Here is a 21,179-nt window from a genome sequence, read left to right on the forward strand (position 1 = left end):
ACTCAAAATAAGGGATGTTCTACAAAACTAGCCCATAATTGTCAAAAGTACTAAGTTGTAAAAGGAAACAAATGAGAATTTGTTCCAGAATGAAGTAAACTAAAGACAGCTGACATCTAAATGAAAGGCATGATTCTGACTGGATCCTCTTGCTATATGGACATTATTGGGACAATCAGTTCAATGTGAATGAAGTGAAGATCTGAGGATTAGAGGGTAGTAATGTGTCAACGTAAATTTCCTGATTCTAATGGTTGCATTGTAGTCATGTAAGATAATCTGAAGTAGATAGTAATCAGTAATGAGGAATCATGTCTTCAACTAAATCACAAATGGTTCAGAAAGAAAAAAATTATCTGTAACTTTTCTATGCATGAGATTTAAAATTTTTTCAAGAGTTAAAAAGGGCAAAAAATAAAAAGGACATAAATAGGATATTGAATAAAATGTCTATAGACAATTCCTACCTATATGCCTAAATCACTTACAATCAAAATGATGCCACTGATATACAATTAGTGACCTTACTTTGCTTTCTGCCACAAAGGACTCACCTAATTACCATGATCACACTTCTCTTTTGTGTTAATCCACTTCTATTGTTAGGGTTTTAACTATTTTTAAACTTCTTGACATAAAGTAATCCCTCAAGTAATAATATTCTAATTAAGAAATTTACATTAACTCTTAATTTACTTAAAATACATTTATGGACTTTTTCCTTTATTAAAATTGTTTTCAGCGCTATAATTTTGTGTGAATTGTTATACTTAGACAAAGGGGTACACAATTCCTATTTAGAAAACTTTATTGAATATCATACTTATCAAAAGAAAAAGTTAATTTTCCCCAAAGGCACCCTTCATTTCACATGATCTATACTCTAATGTTCTTTTGTATTAAAAATATGGTTAAATATGGAATTAGTAAAATGCAGCATATAAAACTTCACACTGAGCAAAAACAAGTCCAAAACAACTTTACCATATATCCATAGAATAGTTCCCACAGTACATTTCCTATGTAAATTATGTTTGAATGCAATTTTTAGAACCATTTTAAGATACATTTTGCAATCTGTTAACTGTAGGCATCCACATTTTTCTTCCATTACATAATCTGTTTATCTGATTAAGTTGGCAATATCTGCTAGGATCCACAAAATGCAGGAAAAAAAGCAGTTATTTCTCAAGGTTTGAGAAATCTGGTCCACCTTTAGTGTAGTTTCCTGAGATTTCTGCTCCACTGAAGTCAAAACCAGGATTCTAAAAGATACAAACATATATATAATGAAATAAAACTTATAAGGAAAAATACAAGTACAAACTGGCAATTGATAAAAAAGGATATATAAATGACCAATAAATACATGAAAATATAACAGACTTCACTGTTACCACCAAAGTAATATTTAAAATTATGAGGCATTTTTCAACTCTCCCAGTTACAAATATTTAGACATCATATGTATACTACAATGTTGGCAAGTGTATGGGGAAACATATACTTCAATAAAAGTCTGTAATTATATTTAATAGCTAGCATTTTTATTTTATTTATTATTATTTTTTTTTTGAGACGGAGTTTCGCTCTTGTTGCCCAGGCGGGAGTGCAATGGTGCGATCTCAGCTCACCATAATCTCTGCCTCCCAGGTTCAAGCGATTCTCCTGCCTCAGCCTCCCGAGTAGCTGGGATTACAGGCATGCACCACCACGCCCGGCTAATTTTGTATTTTTAGTAGACACGGGGTTTCTCCATGTTGGTCAGGCTCGTCTTGAACTCCCAACCTCCGGTGATCCGCCTGCCTCAGCCTCCCAAAGTGCTGGGATTACAGGCGTGAGCCATGGCGCCCAGCCTATAGCTAGCATTTTTTGAGAGCTTTCTATATGCCACACAAATTTCTAAGAGCTATACATATATAAGATATTTAACCCTCACAACAGTCCTGTGAAGTACTATGTCAGGCCTTAGTCTTTTTGGTGGGCTATTTCGTTTATCCAACAAACATTTGTTGAGCTCCTACTGTTTGGGAGACCATTAGAGGTATGTAGAATTCAAGAGCGAAAAAAAACAAAAATCCCTGCTCTAGTGGAACTTAACATTCTAGCAGGAGGAGACAAACCATAAATCAACCAGTACAGGCGCTGGCAGACTTTTTAAAAACTAGGTAGTAAATATGTTAGGCTTTGCAGTCCACATAGTCTCTGTCACAAATACTCAACTGTCTGAAAGACAATATACAAACAAATGAGCATATATGTATCCTAGAAAAGCTATAAAACAGGTAGTGGGCCAAATTTGGCCCAAGGGCTGTAGTTTGCCAACCGCTGATGTAGTGTTAAAAGTTGGTAAGTGACACAGAAAAAAAAAAAAAACAGGATAAGGGAAATAAAATTATATTTAAATGGGATGATCAAAGTATGCTTCATTGAGCAATGATATGAAAACATAAAAGTTAGCCAAACTGTGGGAGAAGAGCATTGCAGTCAGGATAGCAAAGGGATGGGCTGACATGTTCTTTAAGGAACAGCAAACAGGCCAGTATGGCAAAAGCAGAATCACTAAGAGGGATAGCTGTAAGGGAGGAGGTAATCAGGGAGATGATGGAATAACTGATCAGAAAGGGCCCTTTAAGAGATAGAGAAATGACTTGCAGATTTCTGAGAAGTGGCATGATGTGACTTGGATTTTAAAAGAACTGCTCTAACTGGCTGGGCGCGGTGGTTCACGCCTGTAATCCCAGCACTTTGGGAGGCTGAGGCGGGCGGATCACGAGGTCAAGAGATTGAGACCATCCTGGCCAACACGGTGAAACCCCACCTCTACTAAAAATACAAAAAAATTAGCCGTGCGTGGTGGCGGGAGCCTACAGTCCCAGCTACTCGGGAGGCTGAGGCAGGAGACTGGCGGGAACCCAGGAGGCGGAGCTTGCAGTCAGCAGAGATCGCACCACGCACTCCAGCCAGGCGACAGTGAGACTCCATCTCAGAAAAAAAAAAAAAAAAAAAAAAAAAAGAACTGCTCTAACTGCTATTTTGAGAAGACTATGGCAAGAGTAAAAGTGAGAAGACCAATTAGAACGTTATTAGAGTAATCCAGGCAAGACATTAGAGGTGGTCCAGATCAGAATGGTGGTAGAGTTGGTGGTGAAAAGTGGCCAAATTCTAAATATATTTGGAAGGTAGCATCAGTAAGATTTCCTAATACATTGGATAGCGTATGAGAAAGATGTAAGAATCAAAGATGAGTCCCAATTTTTTTTGACCTGAACTACTAGTTTTCATCAACTGAGATGAGAAGGCTACAGGTAAAAACAAATATGGAAGGATGTTAGGGTGTTCAACTTGGACATGTTGAGCTTAATATACATTAGATAGCCAGGTGGAGATGTTGAATAGGCAACCGGGTATGCAGGTCCTAAATTCAGAAAAAAAGTCTAGGCTAGAGGTATACATCTGGAAATCATTATCATAAAGACGTACATTATCAAGTGTTGCAATCTAGCAATTCCTCTCCTAGATATTTATCTTAAAGATATCTTAGAACACTTGAGTAGTTTCACAGAGATGAAAGCACAGCTTTGTTTAAAATAGAGAAAAATGAAGAAATCTAAATCATATCAAAGGCAAACAGCCAAATAATGATGACACATCCAAACTACAGAATCCTCTGAAGCAGTTAAAAAGAACGAGTTTTATACCTATGTATTAGTAGAGAAAGAGACCCACAGCATATTATTAAATAAAAAAGCAACAAGAAGAACAATACACACAGTGTGATCCTCCATTTATGCTAAAAAACAAAACAAAACAAGCAATAGCCAACGTATGAGATGAAAATGAGATAGATGCATGGAATGGGGAGAATGGTGGTGAAGGGGCCTTTCACTTTTTACACTAGGTAAGTCCATATTGATTCAACTATAGTAAGAGTTTATTCATGCATTACTGATGTACATAAAAGTAAGCTTAAACTCACAAATCACAGCAATACAAATAAATTCCTCTCAAGAAAATCTTTCGAAAAATCAAATCCATACAAGAAAGGCCATTTTTCTAACAATTCACTTTAAAAATTCTTCTAGAAAATGTTTGTAATTTTTCATGACATTTGAGTTTTAATTTCAAATAATATTTATTTGATGATTTTTATATATTTAATTACACATACTCATACACTTCATCTGACTTACTTCTTTTTGGAATCTCTCTAATGTAAGCTTTCTCTGCATTTGGTCTTGCACCCAAGGATCCGCTGCATATTCAGATTCTAGTAGAGAAGTCCAACAATTTGCTGCATCTCTCTTTGTCTTTGTAAGAACAATACGAACCATTTTTCTGTCCTCTAAAAAACACACACACACACACACGCACACGCACAAATAAATTAGAGTTCTTCATCAAGTTGGTTTTTTTTTTTTTTTTTGAGACAGTATCACTCTCACCCAGGCAGGAGTGCAGCGGCTTGATCTCGGCTCACTGAAACCTCCACCCCCCGGGTTTAAGTGATTCTCCTGCCTCAGCCTCCCGACTAGCTGGGAATACAGGCATGCGCCACCATGCCCGGCTAACTTTTGTATTTTTAGTATAAACGGGGTTTTGCCATGTTGGCCAGGGTGGTCTCAAGAAGTTCTTCATTAAATTTTATATTTCCAAAAACAACTAACTAATCTTTTCTCCCCCCACTAGGTAACTTTGACATACAACGGTTTTCAACACATTTCTATTGCTTTATCTTTCAAAGCTGCAAAGACAAAAAAGACCTAATACAAAAGGGGAAAACATATCAAGACAAAATTATTTTAATTTGATGAATTATAGTAATTACCCTTACCCAAAGTCCATGTTCCCTCATCAGCTATTGTAGAATCAAAGAGTTTGCCCTGAAAAATAAACATATAAGGTGCTAAAAATACAGAATTTAATTTTTATAAAGTTTTCATGATTAAGATTTACCTACTTTCCTACCTAATCCACATCTTATACCACCACTTCACCATGACATTTATAGGTGCACAACCCTAAATTTTCTCCCAGCAGGTAAAATGGAAACTAGTTTACACTGCAAGGGATATTTACTATGGCAAAGAACACAGAGCTCTCTAAAGAAAGATGAGGGCTCCTTAATTTTTAGAAGATACAGTAATACTGACCACTGGCCAAATGTGAAATTAATATCTGAAATGCTTTAATTCTACCAATTTAAATTAACCACAAGAAGGGATCTCCTGCTAAAACTAAAAAATGTTGTCTTTTTTTTTTTTTTTTTTGAGGCAGAGTTTCGCTCTGTCGCCCAGGCTGCAGTGGCACGATCTGGCTCACTGCAACCTCCACCTCCAGGGTTCAAGCGATTCTCCTGCCTCAACCTCCCGAGTAGCTAGGACTACAGGCGCCCGCCACCACGCCCGGCTAATTTTTGTATTTTTAGTAGAGATGGGGTTTCCCCGTGTTAGCCAGGCTGGTCTCGAACTCCTGACCTTGTGATCCGCCCGCCTAGGCCTTCCAAAGTGCCAGGATTACAGGCATGAGCTACCGCACCCGGCAAAATGTTGTTTTTAAAGTAAACTTTTAAAAACGTTTTAATCTTTTTGTTGGGCAATCGGCATTAAAAAAACTTTATGTATTCCAGATTTGATAGATTAGTTGTGACTAACTGTTCACAAACTCATGTTTTTTTAAAAAATAAACAAAATATAAATTTAAAAGAGACTGCACCAGGCCCAGTGGCTCAGGCCTGTAATCCCAGGACTTTGAAGGCCAACGTGGATTGCTTGACCCCATGGGTTTGAGGCTGCTGTGAGCTACAATCTCACCCCCGCACCCCAGCATGGGAGACAGGGACCCTGTCTCAATAAATAAAAAAAAATTTTTTTTAAAAAGAGAGAATGCCTAAACTCAAATCCATTTTAATTTGTTGCCAAATTTAAGTTATAGAAAGTGAAATTACATGTCACTAGGAAAAGCCCACATTTTAAAATATGTCAAAATTAGTGGAAAAAGAATCCCACTGGTCTATACGTACATCAGAAATCCCGAATTCAGCAGCTACTGCTAAATTCCGAAAGTTACTGGATTTACTAAAGTAAATTTAAATCGTAATCTAAAACCATTGTTGAGGAAACTATGAATTGTACAATTCAGAAAAGTAACTGAGATCCAAGCTGACATAATGTCTTTCACACGAATCTTGAGGCACTCAAAGCACCTCCATATACTGTAATATATATAATAGCTAATAGCTAACATATAGTATGAACTTATTACATACCAGTGAATACTCCAAGCTCTTCATACACATGAATACCATGTTATGCTCAAAACAATCCTATGAGAAGGGTACTATAACTACCTTATCTTGTGGATAAGGAAGGTATAGAGACACTGAACAATCTCTCGCCCGTTTACAAAACTAGGAAACAAGTAGTCTCCCTTCACCATATTACACTGCCATCAAACATCTTGGGCATCTAACCTGAGAACTAAATCTAATTTCAACCTGTTAATTTAACTATACACTTAACAAAGAAAAAGCGGGTCCAGATCCAAAGAGCATTGGTGAAAAGAAATAAAAGGAGTACTACTTATTTTATGCACACACCTCTTCACCACCTGCTTGACCACTCCACAAACATGCAGGATTTTCAAGCTTTTAGATGAGAAAACTAATCACCTGACATCATCTCTAAATTCTCTGCCCGTTATTCTATCCCTATTTTCTTTGTTGTCCTTTCCTATATTTATCTATTTATGAATTACGCCTCCGTACAGGAGCTTAACCTCTCCACTGCAGGTACGTTATCTGTTGTCTTCCTGTCTGTCTTCAGTGCACGGAAGAAATATTTGTTCCTTTAGCAACCTAATCTGTTCCCAGCTGAAGCCCGTCAGAGAAGCAGAAGCAGCAGTCTGACTTAGTTTGAAAACTAAACAGGAAAATGGGCTCCTCAAATTTCCACAACTCAGCACCTGCCCTGAGGAGGCGGGGGCTCTGACCAGACCCAAACCTGGTCAATGTTATCCTCTTTCTCTTTCTGCCAGCCACAGGAGCCGTCGGGACACCCAACAGTCGTTCAGGGAAACGGGGCTGGGGGCGTCTGGGAAGAGGAAACTGAACACAAGCCCCGAGCTGCCGCTACCTTGAGGATCTCGCGGCCGCCCACCGACAGCGCCACATGCCGGCTCTGGAGGCCGCACTGGATATCCTGGGCGCGCGTGCCTGGCGGCACCTGAACTTCAATGAACACCTCCTCCAGGGTCTGGTACCACTGGCCCCACGGGGTCCCGCACGGTACCACCCCACTCCGCTCCTCAAACGGGGCCGACATAGTCCAGTCCCTCCCGGCCGCAGCCGCACCAGGAGGAGCCCAGCGCACGCGCGGAATCCCACGCTTAGGCTACGCCTCGGCCTTTCCGCTCGGGTCATTGCGCATGCGCAGGAACGCAAGCTGGCGCCTTGGTGTGCGTGTTCGTTTTTCCCTTTCAATGGCCATTTACGGCACCGGCAGGCCCCGGATGAAAGAATTGAAATCCAGAAAAGTTCGCATGCAACGAACAATGGGACAGAATTGGAACCAGTGAAGCCGGAACTCACTACACCGTCACCTAAGTGACGCCAAAATGCACTAACGTCTCCGGAGTTAAGTGCGCTTGCCCAGATGCTAGGTTACAATTGAGTAACTCCGGGAATGACTGGGTGGGTGGGTGGGTGGGGTGGGGAACAGTAACGGTCTCCTATTGGATGTCAGCCTAAACTCACAGGCCAGCTAATTGGACGCAATCAGAACCCAGCATTCTTTCTTCGTGTTCCTGTGCGGGATTGGTGTGCCCAGGGGTTTGGCTTTCCAATTGGCTAACGCCGGGGTGGGTGGGGAATGTGGGGAGATTTGAATTTGAAACCGGCAGGGAGTGATAATCCGCATTCAGTTGTCGAGGAGTGCCGGTCACCTTCAGTTTCTGGAGCTGGCCGTCAACATGTCCTTTCCTAAGGCGCCCCTGAAACGATTCAATGACCCTTCTGGTGCGTAAGGGGGAAAGAGCTGGGGGACGGGAGACGCCCTAACGCCCTTTGCCTCTTTCAGCTCCCTTCTTGGGAGGCAAGCAGGAGGCGATTTTAGGGTCGGGCTGGGGCTCATTCAGTTGATTGATTTTTCTCAAATATGCTCTAAGCATCTGTTACATGCCAAGCACTAATCAGGATGCTAAGGATACCGCAGTGAGTGAAACAGTCTCCGCCCCGTGGGGCTTACATTCAGGCGGGGAATACTGTCAATAAACAGCGGTAATGGAGAAACTACTGCAGGGCGAAGGGAATGGACCCGAGACGTTGGTAGCTATTTGATTTTCAAGTCCGAGAGGGCCTCACTGATAAGAACACTGGAGTATTACTTTTAGTCTGAACTTGTGCATTTCTTTTGTGTATTCCATTTGGGCATAAAAGAAGGAAGATTAGTAAAGGCAGTTTATGGGTGTAAAATTAGAGCAGCAGCACTTATTGAAAACATAAACAATGAAGTCATGGCTGATATTGACCACTTATACCTCAGGCACCGTACTAAGGCTTTACATCGATTATTAGTTATGTTAATTTCCCACCAACTCTAAGGGGTAATCCTATTATTATTTTATTGATAAAAAGACTGAGACTTAAATTTGTTTAGTGCTACATTACCAAAGTGACCGGACTGGAATATGAACCCAGCCCCCATCGTGTGCTCTTAACACCGCAATGCATAGCACAGTAACCAGGAAGTCTTAGCTGTGTTTGGTAGGCACTCATCATTTAAGATGCTGTATGCGGCTGGGCGCGGTGGCTCACGCCTGTAATCCCAGCACTTTGGGAGGCTGAGGCAGGTGGATCACGAGGTCAGGAGATCGAGACCACCGTGAAACCCCGTCTGTACTAAAAATGCAAAAAAAAATTAGCCGGGCGCGGTGGCGGGCGCCTGTAGTCCCAGCTGACTACAGGCTGAGGCAGGAGAATGGCGTGAACCCGGGAGGCGGAGCTTGCGGTGAGCCGAGATCGCGCCACTGCACTCCAGCCTGGGCGACAGAGCAAGACTCTGTCTTACAGAAAAAAAAAAAATGCTGTATGCTGGGACTGTGCTACTAGATCTTGTTTATTCCTTCCAAAAGCCAAGTGAGGAAGGTACTGATATTGACCTCATTTTACAGTTAAGAAAACAGAGGTTTTGTAACTTGCACAATCAGTAAGTGATAGAGCTAAATATTAAAGCTCATGATTTATTCACTATCATACACTATTTCGTGGTTACTCATTACATCTCTAAGTTCTGTCAGCCAACGTGTGAATGAAAATATTCACAACTACTCACATAGGAAGGCCAAATGAGCAAGTGAATCAGCACAAACTTATTTTCTTAGTTAAAAGACTCAAGGACCATATGATTTCCCGAGTAATCAAAAGACCTACTCTTAAGTTTTGTCAGCAGTGTGGCTTTAAGGTTTTTTTGTTTTTTTTTTGTTGTTGTTGTTTGCATTATAGTAGGTTAAACTGGCTTTATCAAAGATATAGTATTTCAGGCTCGCAGTTACAGGAATAATACTAATTATTCATTTGATGCTTAATGTGTATGAGGCACTGTGGTGATTTTTCATATTCCAGTACTCCAGCCTGGGTGACAGTGCGAGACTGTGTTTCAAAAAAAAAAAAAGCAAAAAAACCCCCAAAATTTATATGTGTGTATCTCTACACATACATACGAAAGAAAAGTTTCACAAAACAATGCTTAACTTTGCAGCATATGAGTCATGCTGACTTTTTCTATTGTTTTTACTTTTTAAGAAATGCTAATCAAGATCTACTCATGGGGCTGGGCCTGGTGGTTCACACCTGTAATCCCAGCACTTTGGGAGGCCGAGGCAGAGAGATCAACTGAGGTCAGGAGTTCAAGACCAGCCTGGCCAACATGGTGAAACCCTGTCTCTAGTAAAAATACAAAAAACTAGCTGGGCGTGGTCGTGGGAGCCTGTAATCCCAGCTACTCGGGAGGCTGAGGCAGGAGAATCGCTTGAACCCAGGAGGCAAAGGTTTCAGTGAGCCAAGATGGCGCCACTACACTCCAGCCTAGACAACAGAGCAAGACTCCGTCTCAAAAAAAAAAAAAAAAAAAAAAAAAAAAAAAACATGAGTTCCTGTCTACTGTTTGACAAACATTTAGGGGACAGCAGTAGTTGTCTGGGAATGGTCCAAGCTCCTTGCTCTTCCTATTTATTTGCATGAGACTCCAGACTGAAGTAAATAGCTTTTCAGAGAATAGTATTAATCTATTTGTTCCCAATCAGCTAAAGCTTTAGGCTAATAGTATTTTAATTACTTTAAGTCCTAAAGACCCCATCTCAAGTCTGCTATGTGTATTTACTCAGAAATGCCTTCAAATCTGGGACTTCAGTTAAGTGAAATTATGCAGTATAAACTTCTGGAACATACAAATATAGTCTAGTACAATTTGTACTTTGCGTAACATTGGCTTTTTGAATTTCCTAAGCCTCACATTGTTTATCTATAAATTATCACACAGGGTTCTTGTGAGGATTAAATAAAATAACATCTGTAAAATGCTTAGCATAATGCCTGGCATTTAGTAAGTGCTCAAAAAATTCTAGTTGCTCTAGTGTGGTTGCTTTTCTTCCGTGTGTTTGAATTGCAGTTGACATCTTTAATAGGTCTGATGTATTGATATTAGCCAGAGATGGATTATCACTATAAATTTTTATTCTAGGCTAAACATTGAGGGATAGACAATTTTAATTACTTTATTTCTAGAAACTGATAGTAGTTATCTTTGTGACTCTCTTCGAGTAGAGTTGACACCAAGTATTTTATTTGCTATATTCAATCCTTAGTAAGAAAGCCATATATTGCCTGTAATATATGATGTTCATCTCAAAACTGTCGTTTGCTCAGTTGCCTGTGTTCCTTTGACCCGGTTGATATAAAGGGCAAGATGATATTGTTCTTCATAGAGAGGCCTTCTTTATAATATCAAATGGATGCAATTTTTTACATTTAAAAAGAAGAAGCAGTTTGTTAATGACATTTTTACATTTATATTCACTTTATTATGACATGTTTTAACTTAAGATCATAAGTAACATTAGATAATATATTAATGTTTTCTATTTCCTCTAGGTTGTGCACCATCTCCAGGTGCTTATGATGTTAAAACTTTAGAAGTATTGAAAGGACCAGTATCCTTTCAGAAATCACAAAGATTTAAACAACACAAAGGTAATATAGATCACCAAAGAACAATGGTTATGTGATCTTATAAGTTTTAAAGTTATGAATAACAATATTTAAAGATGTTATAGCATTTTTTAAAATGTGAAGCTAGAACTATATTTAAATTTTACTTGATGGATTTATGAAAGGGTCAAGTACAGAATAATGCTGTCATCATTACATTGTTATATAACGAGGAAAATTAAGCAAGATACTCATATTGATATGTAGCTTCCCTTTTGGTAATTACCTTGACTTGTCAGGGAATATTAGGAAAATCAGAAAGGTGTTAGATGTGTAAAAAAATTGTATGAGTAATTATTTGAAAATGTACAACTAAGGAAAGAATATATTGTTTCATCAAAAGTTGTAATTAGAAATTTGGGGCCTGGCAAGGTGGCTCGTGCTCGTAATCCTGGCACTCTGTGAGGCCAATGTGGGGGGATCACGTGAGTTCAGGAGTTCGAGACAAGCCTGGCCAACATGGTGAAACCCCATCTCTACTAAAAATACAGAAATTAGCCAGGTGTGGTGGGGTGCACCTGTGGTTCCAGCTACTAGGGAGGGAAGTGGGAGAATTGCTTGAAACTGGGAGGCAGAGGTTGCAGTGGGCTGAGATGACACCACTGCAGTCCAGGCTGGGTGACAGTGAGACTGTCTCAAAAAACAAAAACAAAAAGAGAAAAACAAAAAAAATTTGGAAATTGTGTTTTGTGTGTAGTTAAAACACATTGACATCAACCATGATCTGTACAATTCATTTTTCTGCAGAATCTAAACAAAATCTTAATGTTGACAAAGATACTACCTTGCCTGCTTCAGCTAGAAAAGTTAAGTCTTCGGAATCAAAGGTGAGGAGCTTTTATATGCCAGCTGGTTTATCAAGTGTATCATCAAAAACATCTGTAAGTATTGTATTTGATTAGAATGGGTTAAGTGTATGAATCAAGGTTATAAGTAAATCTGTGAATTAATGAAATGAGTTATCATTAGAACTCTAGCAAGTTTTACATTTCTGCCTAGGTCATTATGTTTAAATGTGCCCTTAGTTCACAATTATAATGGTCTTCAATTTTCAATCACTTCTATGTTTAAATTGTTTATTACCTAGTAAACATCTCAAAATTATGTGATGCTTTGATTTATTAAGTACCACCATTTGAGTTGTTTTGTTTTCGTGTATTTGTTTGTGGGGAAGGGTAAGTGTTTTTGAAGAAAAGGGGGAAAAAATGCCAATATCTAAGAGAGGTTTGCTACTGAGAAACTGTTAAGGAGTGGTGAGAGATTAAATTCTTAATAGTCTTGTGGCTTGTGCAAGAGCTACTATTACTCTTTTCATAAGTTTATAAACAGGCAAGCTGCATAATACTTTTTTTATTTTATTTATTTATTTTTTTTGAGATGGAGTCTCACTCTGTCACCCAGGCTAAAGTGCAGTGGCGCCATCTCAGCTTACTGCAGCCTCTGTCCCCACAGGCTCAAGCGATTCTCCTGCCTCAGCCTCCCCAGTACCTGGGATTACAGGCACGCCCCACCACGCCCAGTTACTTTTTGTGTTTTTACTAAAGACGAATTTTAACCATATTAGCCAGTTTGGCAGGCTGGTCTTGAATTCCTGACCTCAGGTGATCAGCCCACTTTGGCCTCCCAAAGTGCTGGGATTACAGGTGTTGGCCACCACACCCAGCCGCCATATAATACTTTTTAAAAGACAGCTGGGGGGCGCACAGTGGTTCATGCCTATAATCCCAGCACTTTGGGAGGCAAGGCAGGTGGATCACTTGAGGTCAGGAGTTTGAGACCAGCCTGGCCAACATGTAGTGAAACCCCATCTCTACTAAAAAATACAAAAATGTGCTGGACGTGGTGGCATGTGCCTGTAGTCCCAGCTACTTGGGAAGCTGAGGCAGGAGAATTGCTTGAACCTGGGAGGCAGAGGTTGCAGTCAGCCAAGGTGGTGCCACTGTACTCCAGCCTGGGCAACAGAGCGAGACTCAGTCTCCCCAAAAAAAAAAAAGACAGCCGGGCACAGTGGCTCACGCCTGTAATCCCAGCACTTTGGGAGGCTGAAGCAGGTAGATTGCTTGAGGTCAAGAGTTCGAGACCAGCCTGACCCACATGGTGAAACCCCGTCTCTACTAAAAATACAAGAAAATTAGCCATGTGTGGTGGCACGTACCTGTAATCCCAGCTACTCGGGAGGCTGAGGCAGGAGAACTGCTTGAACCTAGGGAGGCAGAGGTTGCAGTGAGCCGAGATTGCACCACTGCACTCCAGCCTGGGCAGCAGAGCGAGACCTAGCTCAAAGATAAAAATAAAGTAAAGTAGTTGTACAAATTAATAGGTTTTTTGATGTGAAAAATATTCAGAGTTGGAAAAAGGCTTAGGTTGTTCATTCATTTGGCAGTTGCCTAAGCCTCATATTCTGTAATGTAGAGCTATGTTGTTCAGTATGGAAGCATAGCCACATGTGTCTATTGAGCAACTGAAATGTGGCTAGTGCTATTAAAGAACTAAATTGTTAATATTTAATTTTAATTAATACATATTTAAAGACATACTCGATTTTGTTAGTGGAACGCTTTTAAATATTTTTGGAACAACTTGAGTATGTGAATTTACTTTCTCCTCTCTATGTTTTATGAAATTAAATATACATAAACGTTTCTGATGAAAATTTAGCATTGAATTGAGACGTGCTATAAGTGTAGAATACAAAGAAAACTTTAAAGACTTAGTACAAAAATATAAAACATCTCATTGATAATTTTATACCAATGACATGCTGAAAAAATATATTTGATATGTTGGGTTAAATAAAATATATTAAGATTTTTACTTTTTAAACACACTACTAGAAAAATTTAAATGCATAGGTGGCTTGCATTATTTTTATTGGGCAGGACTATTATAGACACTCTTTTCTTACAAATTGATGTAAGTGGTTTGACTTAAATTTCTTGAAGAAACTGTTCTGTAATTTTGTAATTTATAAAGCCCCTTAGAAAACTAAATTACATACAAGTTTGTATGGAGCCCCAAAATAATAGTCCTTCCCCATAAAAAATGTCATGGAGTGTGAAATTAATAAACATGACACTGATGTCACCCCCACCTCCTGCCCCACTTAGAAACATCTGAAACAGATTTCATTCAAGATGTTGATGCCTTTCTTCCATTTTTAGATGGAAAAGATATTCTTTTTCTAGCCATTGTGTCAGAAAGTCTGTTGGATATAAAAAGATATAGTGTGAAAATTATATGTCTTATTTAGAATAAAGCCAATGAGAAAATTAGAATCAGAGCTTATGCTGTGTCAGTTTTTATTTCTTTGCATCTGTATATTTTCCTCTTCGGGTATCAAAGTTTAAGTCGATTTCTCTTTGTAAGATTCTTTCTGAGATAGCATAATTAAATATTCAAGATGTGTTGCTGTTTAACATTAGAGGGAGGTAGTCAGTAGCTTTATTCATAAAGTTCCACCTGTTCTTTTCACTGGGCTGATTAGGAAAATCCTGATTTATTGGGTTGAAAACTTCTAAACCTAAAATGTCTTGAGATTTTTAGAATCTTTTGTTTATCAGATGAGTGGCCTACAAAATTTTTAACAGTCTCAATGTAATGTTTAAAATAGAAACTAACTGTTTGGATCCCTTCATCTTTTCTGGTAACTGAAAAACAAATTTGGCTGTGATATCTGTGATATCTAAATTTGCTTATAAGTTTTTTTGGCTTTTAAACAGAAGGAATCTCAAAAGAATGATAAAGATTTGAAGATATTAGAGAAAGAGGTAAGCAGTGCTTTATTTAAACTTAGTAAAAAGTACACATGATAGAGAGTTACACAGATTTAAGAGATAAGGATTCTGTTGCAGTGTGAGGAGTCCTGCAGTGAGGCAAACATGCCATCCAGAACAGTGCCTACAGGAAAACAGTTCTTACAGCATTTCACAGATCTATCCGGGCTATGTTAATGTGGTATGCTGGCAATGCCAAGATTAAAGATAGCCCACTTAATGAAAAACTGATAACTGAAAATCATTATGTCAGTTGATTACAATTATATATGTGGATCAAATATTTATATCTATCCATCGTTCACAGTCTTCCTGTATGCTAACTTATGTTAACACAACATAGCTAGAGGATTTCTTAGTGAGCATGCAATCCTAGCTGGTTAGACTGTGATGAAGTTAGGCTAACTCGATGCATTGCTCTGCACAATAGGTATAGGCCTTCCTCATGGGTGAAATAACATAGAGCTGTGCTGTTTGATATGGTAGCTACTCACCACATGTGACGATCTAAATTAAATAAGAACTCAATTCCTCAGTTGCAATAATCACATTTCAGGTGCTCAATAGCCACATGTGATTGGCAGCTACCATACTGGACAGGGCATTTCCACCATGACAGAAATTTCTATTGAACAGTACTAACCTAAAGAACCCGTTTACTTTCCTAGCAATGCTAAGCAGCTCACTGTGAACTTTGCTTCTCTGCAGTCTTTTTTTTCTGTTTCCATTGCTGACCAACTCTTTTCCTCATGGATATATTCTTTCAATATATTAAAATCTTTCATTTGATTACAGTCAAATGTTGGCTTTCGACCAAGAGTATGTCAGAGTAACTGTAAATGTCTGCTCAGTTGCTCTGATTCTTTTTTATTTATTCTAATAATGTTAGCTATCATTTTACTGAGGGTACATGTAGGGGTTGATACTTACAGGAATAATCACTGAGTCTCAGTGAGATAGCTGGTAAGTGAGTGGTAGAGCCAGGATTAGAACTAATAATTTACACCAGTGACTTCATTGGGTATAGAATTTTAGGGTGGCAGGTTCCCCCCCATTATATTAAAAATATCATTTCATTGTCTTTTGGCTTCCACATTTTCTGTTGACAAATATTGGTTTGGGTTGTTTTTTGTTTTTTGTTTTTTTTAATCTGGTAATAGCAGCAAGAATGATGGCTTGCCAATGCCTAGTACATTCTCCTCAGAAGCCCAGCTCTGCCTTCTTGAAATAAAAAACATTTAGCATTTTAAGCTAATTTGAATTTGTGTAATTGAAGCTAGAGAAAATAACTATTATAGGTGGAAATACCTTAAAAGTGAATAAAGAGCAGCCGGGTGTGGTGGCTCACACCTGTAATCCCAGCACTTTGGGAGGCCGAGGCAGGTGGATCACGAGGTCAGGAGATAGAGACCATCCTGGCTAATATGGTGAAACCCCGTCTCTATTAAAAATACAAAAAATTAGCCGGGTGTGGTGGCCCGTGCCGGTAGTCCCAGCTACTCGGGAGGCTGAGGCAGGAGAATCGCTTGAACCCAGGAGGCGGAGCTTGCAGTAAGCCGAGATCGTGCCACTGCACTCCAGCCTGGGCAACAGAGCACAGAGCAAGACTCCATCTCAAAAAAAAAAAAAAAAAAGTGAATAGATAGCTTAATTGTACTTGGAACTTATGGCAACTAAAGTTCTTATGTTCTTAAAATGCATTAAGACTTTTAAGATGTATCATAGGTAAATATGATTATTCAAATAGCTAGTAACATTAGAATATCTACAAGCATAATGTCAAAATCAGAGATTTTTCCAGAAACTTTAGGGGTGATTATTGGTAGCATCTCCTTATGTTGGCATGCTATCAGTGAATCATTTATTATCACCTTGTTTTTGTCCAGATTCGTGTTCTTCTACAGGAACGTGGTGCCCAGGACAGGCGGATCCAGGATCTGGAAACTGAGTTGGAAAAGATGGAAGCAAGGCTAAATGCTGCACTCAGGGAAAAAACGTCTCTCTCTGCAAATAATGCTACACTGGAAAAACAACTTATTGAATTGACCAGGACTAATGAACTACTAAAATCTAAGGTATCTGAGCCTCATGATAACATTTACAATTGAATAAATATAAACACATTTTTTAGGGCCGGGCACGGTGGCTCATGCCTGTAATCCCAGCATTTTGGGAGGCCAAGGCTGGCGGATCACCTGAGGTCGGGAGTTCGAGACCAGCCTGACCAACATGGAGAAACCCTGTCTCTACTAAAAATACAAAAATTAGCTAGGCATATTGGCAGGCGCCTGTAATCTCAGCTACTCGGGAGGCTGAGGCAGAAGAATCGCTTGAACCCAGGAGGTGGAGGTTGCAGTGAGCTGAGATGGCGCCATTGCACTTCAGCCTAGGCAAGAGAGTGAGAGTCCGTCTCAAAAAACAAAACAAAACAAAACAATGTACACCAGGCGATTCAGATTCATTTTGTTAAGCAAACATGTTTCAAGAAATCCTTTCTCAGGGACTTGCTTTAGAGTCTTGCAATGGACTTTCCAGCATATAGAGGTAAGTGACCACCCAAACAACCTTTCAAAAATGAACCAACAGGCCAGGCACAGTGGCTCACACCTGTAATTCCAGCGCTTTGGGAAGCTGAGACGGATGGATCACTTGAGGTCAGGATTTTGAGACTAGTCTAGCCTAACATGGCGAAACCCCATCTTTACTAAAAATACAAACATTAGTCAGGTATGGTGGCGTACACCCGTAATTCCAGCTACTCAGGAGGCTGAGGCATGAGAATCGCTTGAACTCGGGAGGTGGAAGTTGCAGTGAGCAACATGGCACTCCAGCCTGGGTGACAGAGTGAGACTCTGTCTTATAAAAATAAAATAAAAATAAACCAGCAAGTCACATTAAGGAAAAGAGGGATAAGAACAGTAGACTGGTACAGTGGCTCATGCCTGTATTTCCAGCATTTTGGAAGGCTGAGGGCTGGAGAATTGCTTGAGGCCAGGAGTTTGAGACCAGCCTGGGCAACATATCAAGACCCCGTCTCTATAAACAAATTGAAAAATTAGCTAGGCATGGTGGTGGTGCACACCGGTAATCCCAGCTACTCAGGAAGATGAGGCAGGAGGATTGATTGAGCCCAGGAGTTTGAGATTATAGCGAGCTATGATCATGCCACTCCACTCTAGCCTGGACAGCGGAGCGAGACTTTATCTCTTAAAAAGAAAAGGAAAAAAAATTAAATCAATCAGTAATTATGGTGTAGGTCAAAGACTGTTCTCTCTACCAAAGTATATTAAAGTCAAAAACATAACCCCAGTGATAGGTAGAAAAATCAATATTTGTGTATTTTAAATATGTCTTAGCAGAAAATAATTCTGAATTTTTTACGTGTTTGTTGTATTTAGTTTTCTGAAAATGGTAACCAGAAGAATTTGAGAATTCTAAGCTTGGAGTTGATGAAACTTAGAAACAAAAGAGAAACAAAGATGAGGGTGAGTGCTGCCTTTGGCAGGTTTGCTGTGTCTGGATCTGGGGATCAGTACAACTTTCTCATTTCCTAAAACAGGTATCTTTGTTGTGTAGGGTATGATGGCTAAGCAAGAAGGCATGGAGATGAAGCTGCAGGTCACCCAAAGGAGTCTCGAAGAGTCTCAAGGGAAAGTAGCCCAACTGGAGGGAAAACTGTAAGTGAGTGAATGTGAAGAGAAATTGTTAAGTGGAAGCAATTCTTGATTTGAGTCTCTTCACAAATTATTGTTTACTGAGACTTCAACCTTCTCTTAGTACTTATCTCATTGCCTCCCTCCAGTTGCCCTATTTCTCTTTTTAAACTAGAATGAGCCCTAATCATTCTCAAACATGTTGTGCTACAAAGTTGTATGAGTGCGTTACTTTTGTACATCTTCTGTATTATTAATGATGAGGAAAGATTTCATGATCTTATGAAAGTGGTCTTTAGATTGAAATTGAGAAACACTGGTATAGGAAGTTGTGATTTATGCACAATCCTAGCCTTTGATTTTGAGCTTTAATATATATATAATAAAATGTGTGGATAGTAAGTATTCAGTTTGGTGACTTTAGCAATTGTATATACCTATGTAACCACTACCAAACAAGATAGAGAACATTTTCATCCCTTCAGAAAGTTCCTTCATACCCCTTCTTGTCCCCCTGCTACTGCCTATGTCATGTCCCCATCCCCATAACTACTTTCTCACTTACATCATCATAAATTAGCTTTGCCTTTTTTTATTTATTATTATCTTTTTTTTTTTTTTTTTTGTAGAGATGGGGCATTGCTTTGTTACTCAGGCTGGTCTCATACTCCTGGGCTCAAGTGATACCACCCTGGCCTTCCAGAGTGCTGGAGTTATAGACATGGGCCACTATACCTGGCCAGTTTTGCCTTTTTTTAGGACGTGCAAGAGAGAAAGAGCATGTGTGTGTGTTGCTTCTTTTGTTTGATGTAATTTTTCAAGATTCATCCAAACCGTTCTGTGTACTGTAATTTTTCCTATTTTATTTCTGAGTAGTGGTTCACCTTATGAATATACCTCCATCTCTTTACTCTTCTCCTTTTGATCATTATTTGGGCTGTTGCCAGTTTCTGCCATTAAAAAGACTTCTGTGAACATGTTTTATGTTTTTTTACGGACACATTTTTATTTCTCAGAGAAATTTCTAGGAGTAGAATTCTTGGGTAATAGGGTAGTGTATATATAATGTTTTTTAAAACTCAAAAGTGTTTTTGCCATTTTTATACACCTCCTGGCAATGTATGATAGTTTCGTTGTTCCAGATTCTCACCAACATTTAATGTTGTCAGTCTGTTTGATTTTAGCCTTTCTACTAGGTAGGAAGTGGTATCTCCTTTGTGATTTTAATTTGTTACCATGAATGTTGACCATATTTTTATGTGCTTATTGACCATTTTATGTGCATATCACCTTTTGCAAGGTGTCTATTGAAGTCTTTTGTCCATTTCTTGCATTGGACAGTTTGGTGGAGGTAAACAGTTAAGTAATTGAATACCAGGTAGTCTGGGACAAAAGCTTTATGGGCACACAAAATGCTATTTAGTATGTTGGGTGGGTGGGGAAACCAGGAAGACCACAAAAAAAATATTATTTCTAACACTTGGGATACTGTAATGACGGTTCTCGTCATCATAGGTTTTTTTGTCAGTATATATTCAGAAAACTTTCTCACTTAAATAAAAATTTTAGTCTTCTATTTTGAGGTAAATTGTGAATTTGAGAAATCACATAAAATAATAGTTAAGAGTTAGGACTCTGTAGTCAGCCTGCCTGATACAGCAGTATCTGGTACATAAGCATTATGTAAGATTATTAAATAACGAAACTAGAATGTATTAACATATGCAATTTTTGTTTTAGTGTTTCAATAGAGAAAGAAAAGATTGATGAAAAATCTGAAACAGAAAAACTCTTAGAATACATCGAAGAAATTAGGTAATATGAGCAGTAGCTTTAAATTGAACCTTATTTTTTTAATACTGAGTCATTTTCATCATTTTTCTGTTATTTTCCCCTGTGCCTAAATAGATGTGCTTTTTAAGGTAATTTGTTTTAATGCAGTTGTGCTTCAGATCAAGTGGAAAAATACAAGCTAGATATTGCCCAGTTAGAAGAAAATTTGAAAGAGAAGAATGATGAAATTTTAAGCCTTAAGCAGTCTCTTGAGGAGAATATTGTTATATTATCTAAACAAGTAGAAGATCTAAATGCGAAATGTCAGCTGCTTGAAAAAGAAAAAGGTATTACAGTGTTTTATAGTTACTTTGTTTAGATAAGTGTTACATACAACATTTAGGAAAAATACTACTATGCTAAAACAACCTTTTAAATATAATTAGCTATACTAACATTTTAAATATAATTAGCTATATAGCTATACAACAGCAAAAACCTGTACTGCATTTTAGAATATTTTACTCTTATAATGTTTGTTTTCTGTTTATTTCAATACAGCATATTACCTGTCTTGATTGAAATATATACAGTCATATAATTCTTGACTTTTCCACTAGGTGGCTATTTAACAATCAGTAGATAACACAGAACAAGATTTGTGGGTTTTATTATTTAGCACATAGTATATAGTACATGGAGTAATGATATAAAGTT

At 38.7% G+C, this 21,179-nt stretch overlaps 2 protein-coding genes across 4 annotated transcripts in view; one reads left to right on the plus strand and one right to left on the minus strand.

The window, feature by feature from the left end:
• Positions 1-790: 790 nt before the first annotated feature.
• Positions 791-7,653, minus strand: NUDCD2 (NudC domain containing 2). 2 transcript variants are annotated; one of them, XM_004042953.4, is made up of 4 exons: positions 7,134-7,653; positions 4,835-4,883; positions 4,194-4,345; positions 791-1,265 (listed from the first exon to the last, which is right to left on the minus strand). In XM_004042953.4, exons 1-4 carry the CDS (start codon positions 7,320-7,322, stop codon positions 1,182-1,184), a joined length of 474 nt encoding a protein of 157 aa, XP_004043001.1. In that variant the 5' UTR covers positions 7,323-7,653; the 3' UTR covers positions 791-1,181. The 2 variants fall into 2 exon arrangements, with proteins under 2 accessions (XP_004043001.1, XP_018883310.1); XM_019027765.3 differs by having other exon boundaries at positions 6,269-7,650.
• An 82-nt stretch (positions 7,654-7,735) lies between these two features.
• Positions 7,736-21,179, plus strand: part of HMMR (hyaluronan mediated motility receptor) — a 31,421-nt gene continuing 17,977 nt past the window's right edge. The window contains exons 1-9 of one of the 2 annotated variants that reach the window (XM_004042954.4): positions 7,736-8,014; positions 11,147-11,245; positions 12,011-12,090; positions 14,983-15,030; positions 16,923-17,111; positions 18,435-18,521; positions 18,613-18,713; positions 20,430-20,504; positions 20,631-20,809. In XM_004042954.4, the coding sequence (XP_004043002.3) occupies positions 7,969-8,014; positions 11,147-11,245; positions 12,011-12,090; positions 14,983-15,030; positions 16,923-17,111; positions 18,435-18,521; positions 18,613-18,713; positions 20,430-20,504; positions 20,631-20,809 (904 nt within the window). In that variant the 5' untranslated portion in view covers positions 7,736-7,968. Of the gene's footprint in view, positions 8,015-11,146; positions 11,246-12,010; positions 12,145-14,982; positions 15,031-16,922; positions 17,112-18,434; positions 18,522-18,612; positions 18,714-20,429; positions 20,505-20,630; positions 20,810-21,179 lie in introns of both variants that reach the window. The other variant, XM_019027766.3, reaches the window with a different exon arrangement.

Source organism: Gorilla gorilla, chromosome 4 (assembly GCF_029281585.2).
Source record: "Gorilla gorilla gorilla isolate KB3781 chromosome 4, NHGRI_mGorGor1-v2.1_pri, whole genome shotgun sequence".
Lineage (NCBI taxonomy): Eukaryota > Metazoa > Chordata > Mammalia > Primates > Hominidae > Gorilla > Gorilla gorilla.

Excerpts from the sequence above, each read along its gene's own strand:
- NUDCD2 (XM_004042953.4), bottom strand. The coding sequence starts at position 7,322 with ATGTCGGCCCCGTTTGAGGAGCGGAGTGGGGTGGTACCGTGCGGGACC. Across the intron at positions 4,884-7,133 it reads GCGGCCGCGAGATCCTCAAG|GGCAAACTCTTTGATTCTAC; the intron begins GTAGCGGCAGCT and ends TTTATTTTTCAG. Across the intron at positions 4,346-4,834 it reads TGAGGGAACATGGACTTTGG|AGGACAGAAAAATGGTTCGT; the intron begins GTAAGGGTAATT and ends TGTGTTTTTTAG.